The 16407-nt window shown below is 32.0% G+C and overlaps 1 protein-coding gene across 2 annotated transcripts in view; it reads left to right on the plus strand.

The window, feature by feature from the left end:
• LOC130896016 (SH2B adapter protein 1) overlaps window positions 1–16407 on the plus strand; it is a 110931-nt gene that overhangs the window by 21636 nt on the left and 72888 nt on the right. For both annotated transcript variants that reach the window (XM_057803745.1, XM_057803746.1), the window contains exons 3-4: window positions 8600–8766; window positions 14857–15029. In XM_057803745.1, the coding sequence (XP_057659728.1) occupies window positions 8600–8766; window positions 14857–15029 (340 nt within the window). The remainder of the gene's footprint in view (window positions 1–8599; window positions 8767–14856; window positions 15030–16407) is intronic.

The raw sequence follows: 16407 nt of genomic DNA on the forward strand, positions 1-16407 counted from the left end.
ATATATCCACAAACAAAAAATTTTCCTTCACACTTTAGCGGGCTTAGTACTGTGAACAGTGAGATGTTGCGTTTAAAAAATGCTTCTGTTTGTACATGGTACATACAATGGTATATAAAAAACTGATTTTATAACCATGGATAATTAATGATTACCGTTGTCTTACTTGCAGCTTTCCCTATATGCCATAACATACATAATCCTTATGAAATGCCTCTCAAATTCTCAAAACAAAATATTTCTTTCTTTATGCATAACGAATTGATTAACTGGGGCAATCTTTCGAAGATTTTATCAGAAAAATCTTTAAAAATATCACAGAATTTTGCTGAAGGCGCACATAAAACATTCTTTTTATGTTCCCTAGAATATATTGATGAATTTGTCTTAATTAATTCTTTTGACAATATTATATTTTTACACAAGTGGCATTTGAGACTTTTAATAATTTCTTCGCTACTGAACTTGCCACATAAGAAGTGGCAGATCTAATCCTGTATATTTTGAGCTTCTGTTGAATGGTTTATAAATTGGGACATTGACTATTAGCAATTCTTTTCCTCTGCATAACTTTTCACTAGGAGGTTTATTGTCATATTAAATTTATAAATACTTACCAGGTAAATGTAGAGTTGGCAGTAAAAGTTTTTTTAACCTGCCATTGGGGTTTCTACAAATTGTTTCACATATTTTATGTGATGATAATACTGTATCTGCAAGCATTAACTTGGGGTTATTTAATCTTTGCAACCAAATTCTGCAAACGTCTTCATTTGTAGGAATGGAATGTCTATAAAAAAGTAAAATAAGGATAAAATTATTCAACATATTTAACCATTCAACAAAATGATTTCCTAAATACAAATTAATGAAGTTAGGAAGAAAAGAGTTATTCTCGTTTAGATATGAACTTGATTTCAATGTAAATATTTTTATGTTGATAAATAGTAAATATTACTCTCACCTCATCGCTTGCTTATTCGTGCATCCTGGTACACAGCAGGCCTTTACTTGTTTACTCATATTGAGTAAGTAAACACGACAGTACAATTCGCAACAAATAGTAACTTAAATGCAAATAGCTAATAAACAAACAATATCAAACACTTTTGCAAATATTTTATACACCTTTGCAAGATGAACGTTATTCATTCTATAATCTTGGTTGTTTCTCGATGCATGATTGCAACTTAGTTTCAGAATCCAGATTGACAAACATTCAAAAATAAAACACCAAAAAGTAAGCTTTTAGATGTGAGCTAGTAACAGAGATGGCGTTGAAAATCGTACTGAACTTCTATTCCAGTGCTCAGGCCCTGAGTTAAGCGCAGTGACTAACAACTGCCTGCAGTGCCTGCGCGGAAGGATGCAATACATGGGTAGCGATCGTGGAAGCTCGGGCGACTTCCTTGTGTGAAGCGAAGTTCGTTCTATGAATCATGAAACGAACGAACAGGAAGCTTGTTGTGTGCAGCTTTCGCTGTACGAGTCGTTCTTTATGCGAGGCACCACTGGCACATTTTTCTATTCCACGAAAGGTTGCAAGACGATTTATTATAATTATTTTTTGCACAGCATCGACCTTTCATAGCACAAAGACTTATTTTGAAAAACCTTCATCAACTTCGTCACCAAAACTTGAAATAAGCTGATTAACGTACTGCTTTTGAGCTAGATCATGTTGAAAGTCATTACAAATTTTCTATGGTTATTCTATTTTCTAAATGATATGAAATTTTCAATAAGCTATACACAACAAATATTTCTCGCACTTTAAAACGTTTAAGTACACATATTGTCAAAAGTCAAGCTTGAAAGCAATAAATGATACAACTGAAAGAGCTGTTAAGGTAATATAAACATTTAACAGTTTAATTACTATAGATGAAAAACTCTTATTATGTTGCGCAAACATAGAAAAATGTATCCTGACTGTAAAAAGAGACTTTGAAGAGGAAATATTCAAATTGATAAATTTATATGAAACTGTATCTACTTTGAAAAAATAATAATGTACGCCACTAAACAATGCGGTTCATATGTATAGAATAAATTCAATTTTACCATTATATACTATGTGAAAAAAACCTGAAACATGTCGATTTTTATTCTTAAATTGACAATTTACACTATGAAAATATTATCTCCATCCAGCACCCCCTCGAAAATTTTAAATAAAAAACGTGTTACACCTTGTTGGAAAGAGGTTGTTATGCAATCATAACTGAGAAAATTAATTTTCTACGACCGTACGTTTTAACCCACTTTCCCGCACGCATTTTAGTTTTGAAAGTGTCACTTTCCTGCACTAGTGCGGGAAAGTAAAATTATGCATATTTTGACCTTATTAGATAGTTTTTTACTTCGGTGGTTATAACTATTGTTACTACAGGTAAATAAATATTCACGAAATAGTCCATCAAATAAAATTTAATCATTTAATAAAATTTTTGTAGCATTTTTAATTTTTTGAAAATATAAAATAATGAAGATATTTTTTATATAACCTTGTACATTCTTCAAAGGAGTGTCATAGCAACTGCTATCAAACCACCCGGGTTTGATAGCAGTTGCTATGACAACCCAGGCGTGTAATTGTTACTAAAACGTCAAAGTTGTTCAAAACGTCTGGGAAGTGATCGAATAAGTACAATCTTCTTCTTAATTAAACCACATTAAACCAAATAACTCCATTGGACCGGCAATTCTTACTAGTCTACAGAATGCAACAAATTGTGTTTTCAATATTAAGATTTATAATACTTAGTAGTTTTTAGTTAAAGTTTTGTATATTATTATGTTTGTCTTTCCGCACTTGACTGCTTGCCCGAACTCCGCTCCGCGTCGTTCGGGACAACTGCAGTCGCGTGCGGGAAAGTATCACTTTCTGCACTTGTTAGGAAAATAACTATTTTCTACGACCGTACGTTTTAACCCACTTTCCTGCACGCATTTTAGTTTTGAAAATGTCACTTTCCCGCACTAGTGCGGGAAAGTGACATTCTTCAAAGGAGAAACAACTATCAAACCACCGGGTTTGATATCAGTTGCTATGACAACCCAAGCGTGTAATTGTTACTAAAACGTCAAAGTTGATTAAAACGTCTTGGAAGTGACCGAATAAGTACAATCTTCTTCTAAATTAAACCACATTAAACCGAATCCGATACAATAATATTAATGGATTTATCCGACGAAGAACTTCCCAGCCATTTTGAAGGCTGTAAATTAAGCTAATTCCGAGCTGTTACCTGCCAAATCCAGACTAAAGTATGAGAAGCAATACGACCATTTTGTTACATGGTGTAAGGAGAAAGGGGCCAAAACTTATAAGGAAGAGGTATTTCTGGCGTATTTTTCAGACCTAAGTAAGGCTTTGAAATCTAATACATTATGGTCCCGCTATTCGATAGTATAAAGTTTCTCTGTTCTACAAATGACTTAAAACTGTTGCCGTCACCGTCATCGTCATCTTTATGCGACCTGCAACCGATGCCATCCTCACCGACGTCATCTACCTTCCAGTTGAAACCAAATAACTCCACTGGGCCGGCAATTCTTACTAGTCTACAGAATACAACAAATTGTGTTTTCAATATTAATATTTAAAATAATTAATAGTTTTTAGTTAAAATTTTGTATTATGTTTGTTGGTGTTGAAAGTTATGGATAGGTAATCGTGATTATTAGGTTTTATATTTATAAATGAAATACACAGTGTTTAACATTCATATATTAAGTCTTTATTTAAAAGACTACGTTTTCGAGGAGCGTCCTTACGCTTGAAAGAGTCGGTTTGTACTAACTAAAAAACTAATAATAAAATATGTACAATGAGGTCTAAGCCTCTTCTTAAGAATCGTAAAATTACAGATGTTTTACTAAAAATATGTGCATTACTCCGAAAAGTAAAAGAGTCCTTTGTGTGACCCATGTGTCCGGGGTCATAAAACAGAGGTAGGACTTACTTTTCCTTTTCTAAAATATTTTTCAACTAAATGTTAAGTTTCCTTAAACATAAAATCTAAGCATAATGTTAAAATACTAAAATAAAAAAAAATAATTTGTAAAATAGGATTCAATTTTGCTCAGAGAAATTCAACAGTTGGAATAAAATAATTTTTGAAAAATAAGTTGGTATACTTTTTTGTATATACGGTTGTAGAAAAAATAATGTTCCTAACTTATGCGTAAAGTGTCTTTCCCGCACTTGACCGCATGCGGGAAAGTATCACTTTCCGCACTTGTTAGGAAAATAACTATTTTCTACGACCGTGCGTTTTAATCCTCTTTCCCGCACGCATTTTAGTTTTGAAAGTGTCACTAGTGCGGGAAAGTAAAATTATGCAAATTTTGACGTTATTCGGTACTTTTTTACTTCTGAGATTCTAACTATTGTTACTACAGGTAAATCAATATTTACGAAATAGTCCATCAAATAAAATTTAAAGCTTTTCTAGCTTTTTGTAGCATTTTTAATTTTTTGAAAATATAAAATAATACAGATATTTTTTATATAACCATGTAATTGTTACTAAAACGTCAAAGGTGTTTAAAACGTCTTGGAAGTGACCGAGTAAGTGGAATCTTCTTCTAAATTAAACCACATTAAACCGAATCCGATACAATAATATTAATGGATTCATCCGACGAAGAACTTCCCAAAACCATTTTGAAGGCTGCAAATGAAACTAATTCCGAGCTGTTGAAGTTTTCGGATTGTGCTGCAATGTTTGTCGTATTTGTTCCACATTTTCTGGACTTATGCTGGGTCGTCCAGCTCCACTTTATTGCAATACTGATCCAGTGCTCATGAAGCTTGTGTGCCATGCACGGATGGAGGGTCTGGATGGTGGGCTTCTTTGGAATTTTGTCCTGAAGTTCCGTTGAACCTGTGTATCTGATGTCGTTTGTATGAACTATGACACGCATTGAGCTTTCTGTTGTGGTGTCTTATAACTGTTCAGCGTATGGAAAAAAAACTTTATTAGTTGCAGTAATACAAAAGACAGAATATAAATATCTTTTTTATGTTCGAAGTTATGAATTTTTGTTGAAGTTGTAAAGATAATTTTTGAATTTTGAATATTTGTACGTGTATTTGTCACCGGCAAATCATACAATTCAAGCATTCTATGAAATTTTCAGGCATTCTATAAAATGCCAGGTCTTTTTAAGCGAAGTATGGAAGCGAGCATTCATTCCATAGTCCGACTAGGCATTCTATGAAATGTCTAGGCATTACATGAAATTCCGGAGTGAACTACGTGAGTTTGTATTAAAAGATACTTTATTTACCTTTTGACGATTGACTTGACGAGTGAAGTTACAACTGATAAGTAATTGTACGTACTGTTAATATAACAATGAATGCAGAACGCAACTATCGAAAAATCATAACACAGTATATACAGAGTTATAAAAAATTTTTAGTCAAATTATGGATATAAATTATTAACAGTCGTTTTAACGTAAAAAATATTTTACTAAAATCAATCTTTCCTGTATATCCACCTATTTGTTTTTGCATGAGGAATTGTTGTGGCATTTTGAATTCCAATGAACTTTATGTTTGACGTAGTTAAGTTAGATTAGTTATATTAACTACTGAATATATAGATATAAAACATATATCTATATATCAGTTGTAAACTTCACTGGTCACGTCAATCGTCAGAAGATAAATAAAGTATCTTTTAATACAAACTCACGTAGTTAATGTGAATATTATATACATGACCTAAGTTCACTCCGGAATTTCATGTAATGCCTAGACATTTCATAGAATGTCTAGTCGAACCATGGAATGAATGCTCGATTCCATACTTCGCCTATAAAGACCCAGCATTTTATAGAATGCCTGAATTACATGATTTGCCGGTAACATATTAAATACTTATGGCTCATTTGTCCGAGACTAGAGAATAGACATTTTAATTATGATTGGTTGTGGTAATAAAACAAGAACTCAAAAAATGAGAAAGTTTTAATATTAATGTCTCTGGTCAACACGTTTTACAGTCTACAGTGAGCAAAATTAAAAAAAATGTTTTGTGAAACTGGACATGTAAAAAATATTGAAAAAACAGGTAGAAATGTTCAATTTACTGATGATAAAAAGTTAGATATACTTCAGGAGTTGGTAATTTTATACTTTCGTGGTCCCCTCGTTTTTTGGCTCTAGAAAATCGAAAAATCATACAATTTCAATGAATTTTTTTTCAACATCTTCATTTTTCCGGCGGATTTATGAAAAAAAATTTGGGAAATACCTCAACTGGAGATTTCATATAGTTTTATGACTTTAAATACGATCATAAACGCATTTCTTCGCATATAATCGTTCATAACTTTTTTACAAATCATCAAACAAAGTTCATATATTATTTTTAATCTACACAAAACATCGAATATTTTGGAAATAAAATTGAAAAATGTTTGTTTATTCATTTTTTGTCTCTCTTAAAGATTTCAAATGGTTTTCTGACTTGAAATGTTATCATAAACGCTCTAGAAAATCGAAAAATCATCCGAATTTTATGGCGAATTTATGTGTAAAAATATAGGAAATATCTCAAGTGAAGGTTTTATATGGTTTTATGACTTTAAATGGAAAATTGATAATTACCTTCATCATTTAAGCAATCATAAGCCCTACAGCAATCCGATATTATCATAGTCCCAGGCTTATTCTTCTTTTGATCACTTCCAATAGTGTCTTTTTACTCAGATCCATTACTGGTTCCATAAAAAATACATTTGACTCCCTCTCGATATCTCCAATAGTCCATTTTCCCTCAATAACTCTTCCTCTATTGTACTTCCTATGTCTTCCGAATTTAGCCTCATCGATCTCAACAATTTGGCGCCGACCACCAATTTTCCCATTACACTTGCTAAAAATTCGAAACAAATATTCACATTTGGTCTACTTTTCAAACAATACCCCCGGCCCCTCACCTCACCAACAGTTAACCTTAGAAAGATACCATTTTTTTAATAGTGTAAATTTTCAATTTTTGAAATAAAAGTTAACTCTTAATATTGTACAGTTGATTATAATAAGTGATTTTGAGAATGTTTTTGTTCATATAACTTTAATGATTACGTTACAAACGATTATATGTGAGAAAAGGTCAATTTTAAGAGAAATTGTTATTATTTTTAATTATAAAAACATGATGAATCAACATTTTTGTATAAATTTTTTTTCAATTTGTTTGTTATTTTGTGTAGATTATGAAAAAAAATATAACAACATTTGATTATTTGGAAAAAAGTTATCGACAGTTATTCGTGAATGAGTGCATTTTCATCAACATTTAAAGCACTGAAACCAATATAAGTCTATTCCCATAATTTCGCCGTAATAAATCTGCCGTAAAAAAATGATCGAAATCGGATGATTTTTCGATTTTTTAGAGCCAAAAAAGTAAAAAGTATAAAATTACCCAGGAGTTAAATGAAGATGATCCTGTTAGAAGGCGAGAATTCTGTGAATAGATGATGGACAGAATGAAAGCAGATTTGCAGATCATAAACAAAATAGATGAAGCGACGTTTCATTTAAACTGAACGGTTAACAGATAGGATACACTGGATGTGTGAGGCTGACACTCAATATCTTAAAAAAGTGAACGTTTGGGCAGGTATCATTAACAATAAAATTATTGGCCCTTATTTCCTTGAGGTGAGGTTTATCTAGATTTTTTGAATAACTTCTCAGTACCTACATTACAAAGACTTTTTTCTTATGTTCATCATCTAAATGAGATAGATCGATCCATTTACTACCAACAGGACGGAGTTCCCCCGCATTTTGCTCGTACATTTAGAAATTATGTAAACGAGGTTTTTTCTATTACTGTAGATGGATTGGAAGACGTGGAACGATCGAATGGCCGTCTAGATCCCCGATATGAGAATTCCAAAATCGCTTCGGTTATTGTCAAGAAGTGAAAGGTGGTCATTTTGAACATTTAATTGTAAAGTACATTGAAAAATACATTCTAAACATTATGCTACATCATTCTACATAAAGTTTTGTGATAGACGACATTATCAAAATTTTACATGTTAAAACTTAATTTTCTCTTTTATTATTGCACCAAATTTAAACAAACTTTATATAACTGAACAGCGGACTACAATCCATTTCTAACAAGTTCCCACTCGATCCTCTTTTTTATTTAAAATTTTCGAGGGGGTACTGGAGGGGGATAATGTTTTTATACTATAAATTGTCAATTTAAGAATGAAAATCGACCTTTTTAGGTTGTTTTTACATAGTACATACTAACGCTAGAATTAAATTTATTCCATACATATAGACCGCATTGTATAATTTGTGTTTTCATCAATATTTATGTACCAAAATGCATTAAGCGATGATCTATGGCTATGTGAGAGGTACTCTCTAGCTATTTTCTAAAACTTGAGCCCTCGCTGAAGTGGGTGAAAATTAACTTAAGAAGTTGAAATGCTGTATTTGAGCAACTAATATAGTAGATATATATATATAGTAGAAATATTTGAAAAGAAAAATTCTCAGAAAATATTACAGATGTAATTTCGCACTATTAATGATATTATTGTATAGCCAAGATGTGGAGTATTCTGTGCCCTTATTACTGAAGCAAGGGAGACAACAGCCTTGGAAATGCCAGATCATGAGAACACTTTTGTATTGAAAGCTAGCAACAATATGGAGTTTGTAATAGAAGCTTTGGACACTGATGATATGCGTTCATGGTTGGCAACAATTCGGTAAGTAACTATCCTTTTCATATTATGATCAAACATTTATGAAAATAAAAATGTCTTTAAGAGTATAATATAAGCAAAGTCAAATGAAAATGTATTGATGTTTTTCATTCCATTTATTAACTCAATACAGAGACATACATGTTTTATCCAATGGATGTCAAATTGTAATATCAGTGAAAATGTTTTGTGTTGTGGAATAGCTTTTTGAATTGCTACATCAATTATTGCTTCTGTTAAACGGTCCAATAGAACCGCACTTAATGGTAAATTAAGTAATTCAAAGTTTATATTATATTTTATATTGGTCTGCAAAAAAAACTGATTCATCATATCTATTTTGTTCTCTAAACATGGAATCTGACATAAAATTAAGCAATTATCATAGAGAAATAAAAAAATATTGCGGTCAAAATTTTACAGTGAAAAATAATCCCAAATTATTATCTGTATTATATCTTGATGAAACCTTCCACCATGTTCATCTGATACGGCTCCAAGATTTTCAGGAAAAAAATCTAAATGAGTCCAAAAAATGAATCTTAATATTGCATTCTAAAGCTTTATAAGCAGAAAGAAGCTCCGGAATGATTTGTCAGTAGCTCTCAGCTTTTGTATTCCCAAGAAAATTTTAACAAAAACTTCCACAAAAGCCACCCAAGCTCTTTTTTCTGCTTTGCTCAACTTCGAATGAAATGCTTCGTCTTTCATTAGTTAACGTATCTGTGGACCTACAAAAATTCCTTCCTTCAATTTTGCGTCACTGATTCGAGGAAATTTTGTTTATAGATATTGAAAACCTGCACCATCTTTATTCATAGCTTTCACCAATTTTTTTATGAGTCCTAACTTTATGTGACGTAGTAGCAGAAAAATTTTCTCACTTGGCACCAAAGATTTCTGAGAAAAATTTTTAAGCCCAGGAGTTGAACTTTTTCTTAGTGGCTAAGTTTTTATTTTGTAATGTTTTTCTCTTGCGCGACTATCTCATTCAATAGGTATTGAGAATAATCAATATTTTCGAGTAATACCCTACGTTTGCAATTTTCCTTAGTTTGCAATGTCCGTAGCATGTGCAACAGGCACAGATGGGTATTTATTACCATTATGGAGTAGAACGGCTTTTAAGCTTATTTTTGAAGTATAAATAAAAAGTCTCTATTCACTAGAATCAATGTACCAAATCATCTTGTTTGGAAAAGTAACTCGTAAAATCTTCTTGCCTCGTACGAAAATATGAAACTCTAGTACTTTTACCCAATAGATTCCACTGTTTTAATCATGATCCAAGTAATTGCGCCTTAGATTTGTCCCCATGCTCTAACAAAATCATTTAAGTCACCTTGCTTAAGTAAATGAGGTTCTTTAGATGATCTGGAAGATCCAGACAAGTGTATGAAGATGTACCGGCAGAAAAAAAGACTCGATTGAGATTGTATACCATTAATATTTCTAAATACCACCTTCTCATTAATTGGTGGAGCTGGAGGTAAAGTGCCTTTACCATGAGGAATTGGCCTCTTCGTAAATGGGATATTCGGGTATTCAATTTTTTTTTTAGAATCCTCGTGTTGATGTCATGCAGATAACAATCATTTTCATGATTCTGAGGTTCACTCCAAATCATTGGCATTGTAAACGGCATGGATTTGTGACTTCCTTCAAGTCAACCTCTCAATGTTCTCGAGCAGCTGTTGCAACATACTTTTAGCAACCAACTCTTATCTCGCTCCGTTATAGAAAATCCAAAATATAGATTATAAGCTGTTTTATCAAGATCTGTCATGACATTTTGCTGTGTTTTTAGTACGAATTCCTCACAAATGTAGCAAACATAGTCTGTAGAATTTTTACAAGTTCGAGGCATTCTATAACCTAAAATTTCATAAATTTTATTTTAACATACTTTTCAAACATCTATTTATTGGCTCGCTCATAACAAAATAGATAACGTACATATAAAAAACTCAAAAACAATATAGAGAACATGAACTTCATGCAAAACTATTTGATATAAAATGTAAACAATTATAAGACAAATTTTCGATCAGCTGTAGAGTCACAGCGAATACTGCGCATGCGCATAATTATTACCATAAAAATCATCTTCGACACTTTCCTACTTATCTAACAACTCGCTAAAACTTATTTTTTATCAAAAATGTACATATTGTATTTCAACTTATGTTGTTGTGCAACATAAAAAAGCTGATCTTTAGCATTGTTTTTTTAACCGGGCCAGTTTGGAAAACCAATTTTCTGGAGATACCTGTTGCGACTGTTTCCGATAGTGATTTCGGCCCATTATTTGAAATTATGAAGCTGTTATTTTCAAGCAGGCAGAAATTCTTGAAAAAAACCATTGCTCAAATTACTTCACATTAATTGTTTTGTAGTTATAACTTGTTTCTTTCGATTCAAAATACCTAGAAAATTTTTAACGAAACCAGCTACACTGCCAACATGGCAGATTATATGAAGTATTGTCTAATTTTTTTCTTTTTCTGAAAAAGAAACTAAATAAAAATAATAATAAACCTTTTAAACTAATAATTTTGAATCTATTAATTATTTAAATACATTTCTGTAGGGTTTTTGAGTTTGGTTTATCTATAAATTTTCTTCTTGATGTTAGTTTCTTCTACCCAAGCTTTTGGTGTTGTGTGATCAACATATATTTGGCAATTTTTATTCTTGTGTGCCTTTATTGATATCAAATATTCACTCCATTGTACAATCGTCTATTAAAAACTTTATATAAATATTTTTTATATAAAAATTAAAAATGTTTTAAAAGTTCATATAAAATTTACCCTGAAACATTCAGGAAATCGGGATCATTATTAACCACCAGCGTCGTGTTTAGGAGGGTATAGGGGACCTGAAGCCACAGGCCCCGAGTAGGTAGAAGCCCCGCAAAATTACTTAATCGAGAAAGAAATTTTATATAGTTTATGAAATAAGATTTTAATTTATTTTTACTCATAATTAAAATTTTATTTTGAACTAATATATTAGACTTCCTTTAGACTTTTTAATCCAACTCTGTTAACCTTTTAGAACCTTAGTTAAAATTGGTATTCCATTTTTAAAAAATTGGTTTGGACGAACTTTTCTACAAATGTGTTTCTAATTATCTGTCTCTGCGGATTTAAAATGCTCATTGTTTTTGTTTCTTTTTTGCATTTAAAGCGAATACAGACGGATGCGGACGGTTTTTATTTTCGTTATTCGTTGTTGAACTGTGTTGAAACACTTGTTAGGTTGTGTTAAGTCAAGTTGATCTAACAAAACATGTTTTTGTCGAAGTTGGTAATGTTTTTCCGCTTTTTTAAATGATATGTTTGGTTCTGACATGGTTTTGATGGCTCTTGGTTCTTTTTGGCAATATTTTTTTGAATTTTCCTATTGTAAGCATTTATATTACTGCATTACAGAATAAACATAAGATTCTATTACCAACCGAATTACATCAGGACGTTTTAATCCTCACCCCGTCTAATGCGAATGCCCCACTGTTCGTTTTTTCACTTGTTGTCACGACAGTTGTCACAATGTTATTTGTGTTACCCTGTTATCCTGACTATTTCTGAGAAATGTGAAAATCTGGATCAACTCAAGCAAGATATTTCTTTTAGTTTTCTTGCGCAGAAATATGGTGTGGACCAATGTACCATTTTTGATATTAAGAAAAAGGAAGAATAGATATGATCTTATATTGTGAGAACTGAAAAGGGTCTAGGTGTACAAAAAAACGTCAAAACGCCCGAAAATAATCCATAACTCGAGATTGAATTGTTTACACGGTTTATAGAACAGCGACGGAAAAACATTCCTTTATTAGGCGATATTTTGGTGGAGAAAGCTTGGGCGAGGTGAGTTTTCTGTCAGAAAAGGTTGGTTGAAAATTTAAAGAGATACGTTAAGTTAAAATAACCGGCGAGAAATTGGCAGACAACAAAGACTCCATAAAACCATTCCAGGACGAATTCATGGGTATTATCAATTAGAATTTATTTGCAAAGCAAATCTACAACGCAAATGCCTTTGGTTTGTATCGATACCAGACAAAACGTTGGCAACTGACTTAGAACTTAGAGCCCCAGATTCTAAAGTCTCCAAATTTTCTGTTATGTGTGAATGCTGCTGGGACGCACAAACTGCTTTTGTTGTTCATTGGCAAAGCTCAAAAGCCTCGTGCCTTTGTATCTGTACGAAAGCTATCAGTATCTTGCATGGAACAAATAAATGTATGGGTGATGAGACCTACATTTCTAGAGTGGCTTGAAAGATACTTTGTCCCTGAAGTAAAAAATTCTTATCTAAGAAGAACCTAACATTGAAAGCGATAATGCGTCGACACATCCGCTTGATGAAGACCTGCAATCCATTGAAGAAACTTTTATACAAGCCTCCTAATTGTACAGCTCCCATCAAGTCAAACGGTATTCAAAACATGAAAGTGAATTATAAGAAAAAACTTTTGCTTGAACTTTTTGCACAACAGGAATTGGAATCTGTATATCATGTCGTTGAGAAGACTACAATGAAAGGAGCTGTTTTCTATATATACAGACGATTACTTTGAATCCGAAGATGAGATCCCTTTAGTATTATTCATTGATAGAGGCTCTTCTGGGACTGATATTAATGACTTCTTACTAAACAATGATGACATAAATGAAACTGAACCTCTTACTGATAATTGGAACTGCTTTAAATACGTTTGACATGAACTGACCAAGTGTATATATCTTTGCCAGAAAAAATTCTTTTACGTAAATTACGAGACAAAGCTTTTTATTTGTCACTAAATACCTCTCGACAAACTAAAATATTGGATTTCTTTAGAAAACGTCAATAAATGTAAAGTTTACAGATGGTTATACATTTGAAATTTCACTATAGTATTAGTTTTATTTCATAAATATTGTCAAAACTAGAGTATTTCCTCAAAATGTACTAATTTTCATTTTTCCAGGTACAGTAACCCTTTATCTGAACCAATTTGCGTTTCATTATTTTAACGTCTATTTTTGCCTCTCTAATAAAGCTTATTGTAAAGGATCAGATTGTATGCTATTAGTATGTTGCTTTTCATTTTTTTACTTCGTACTGTCTCAATCAATAAATAAAAGACCTGAACTTTTGTATAAAATATACTTAAAACAAACAAAAGGAATCCTTTTTTATTAAAACAAATAAAAAAATTCTCGGTATGAATGAAGTTTTATTATTATTTTCAATTAATTACACATGATGTTGCTTACTTACAAAACAGAGTTTTCCTGAAATACTGACTATTTATTGTCTGTTAACAATTTAAAGTTTTCTAATAAACTATATTTTTGTTTTGTTTTGTGATGCGTAAATAAACAAAGATGACGGTTTTCCAATACGTGAACACGCGACGTAACAGGAAACTCTAAGATACTTCCACAAACTTCCAACGGCTGGCCTTACGTTTTATTTATGGTCATCGTAAAAGCAGACGTACCGGAAATTGTAAACGTCTAAATCGAATGGTAAATCCGTTGGAATCATCGGTATACGCAAGATCAAGAAATCCTCTCCCTTGTATTTTCCCTTTATGATTGCTGCCTCAATGACGTTATTCATCACTTCTTCACAACCAGTCTTGTTCCACTGCACATTCGAGGTTGGTTAATGTTACGTTGCACGATGACAACTGATCTTACTTTTAACTACAAATTGTGATGTGGTAATCAAGGCAATTCCTAAGTAACTGCCAATTATGGTTATTGAACTGTTGCACTATATCTCGGAAAAGTTGAATAAGCTCCTCTTTAAGTGTAATTCGTCAAAAGTATTTTTTGGCATTACTAGTTACTAAGTTGGAATTTCTGGAACCGTTGGCGATATTCATACTGAATATTCTGTTTACACCAATACTCACAATTACACTGTCTGACTTTCGTTTAGAAAACGCTCAGACAGTGTAATTGTGAGTGTTGATATAGTGGTGGTGTAAACAGTGTATTCAGTATTACTAGTCACTTATATTATGACATAAAGTATTTTTGTTTTGTGACTTCCTTTTCGTCAAAAAATTTTAGTCCTTTACAATCGTAGGTATTGCATGCGATCTGGACCAGGAGGAAATGAGGGAGGTCACGGTGATCACAAAGAATATAATCGTCCGGAAGCACCTGATTTACCTCCAAGACATATTGGAGGTAGAGGCGGTGATCGTTTGTCTTCTAGTTCCAATTTTGAGATTTGTCCTAATACTGGAGAACTTATATGTGAGTAATGCATATTACCATTTTTATGTTTCTATGTTAATAAGACTCTAGTTAATAATTTTATTATATGTACATCTTCTGTTTATGAATAAGCATATACACAATTATCATATTTTTAAAAATAAAAATGTTTTAACACCTTCATTGAGGCTGAAAGACAAGATTATTGGAAATTTTGTGTGAAAAAGATATTCATAGATATTTTCAGCATCTTTTATGCAAATATTTCATTTGAGTATCAAACTAGTTATTGATTTGTAGTTTTCTGCGGTCTCTCGTTAGGTTTTACGTAACAGCGCTGCTTATCTGTTTAGGTATATGTAGTTGCTTCAAAATTAATTGAAGAAAATAAATGAAGAAACGAAACCAAATCATTTATTACAAGATACCGAGCATACCAAGATTTACGCAGAAATGCTCATATAGATTTTTATTTGATATCTGATAAAATTAATGCACCCAATATTCTCGCTACTACATACAATATTATCCGCTTCATACATCGAATTAAACTATGTCTTTGATTTACGAAATTCCTTAATTAGACATAAACACTAATGTTTTCGATGCAAATTCGTAGAGATTTTTTTAATAATTAATATTGTACGCAGAAATTTAGTTATCAAATATTGTCGTTCTATTGTCTTAATAAATTGATAAATTATTTTCACATTAATGGAAGTAGCCCTTAATTGGCGCAGTCAGTTTGTTAACTTTGAAACAATCATAGAAACTTTTGAAAACTTCGAAATTAATAAAAAATTACAAAAAGAATCATAAGAGAAGTATTTAAAGAAAAACCTCTGGATAACCAATCCAAAAGTTTTAGAGCAAAAAAAGAGAATTCAAGAAGCTAAGAAATCCTTGAAAACTATAACCAGAGAAGATCTGCTGAAGGTATCAGCCTAAGTAAGAATAACCTATGCAGATTCTCTTGCGCAGAGGATGAAATCTCTATCCACATTCTGTCGACATATGAGACACTACGGAACTCTAGAGTGTATGAAGTAGAAGATGAATATTTTTGGCATTAAATCCATTCCACATTTTGAACTGTCTAAGAGGAGTGGAATTAACAGATCAGCTGTAATCACTGGATTCTCAAGTCTCGCAGCAAAAAAGGGAGACACAGTAAATTCTATGAGTTCGGTGTACATGATACCCTAATAGACATACATACATAAATCATCGTTAGTCTGTATAAAATCATAATTTTTCGTAATTTTCCTCTTCTGTGGCAGATACACCTCAAGCATACTCCTCAATTTACTCAACCAATACTAAAACCACCGGTCCTAAATTGTGACGCATCCAGACTCTTAGACAATTTCTAGAATACGTGAAGTCCTATAAGAACCCTTTAGCTAACGACCACTGC

Source organism: Diorhabda carinulata, chromosome 6 (genome assembly GCF_026250575.1).
Source record: "Diorhabda carinulata isolate Delta chromosome 6, icDioCari1.1, whole genome shotgun sequence".
Classification (NCBI taxonomy): domain Eukaryota; kingdom Metazoa; phylum Arthropoda; class Insecta; order Coleoptera; family Chrysomelidae; genus Diorhabda; species Diorhabda carinulata.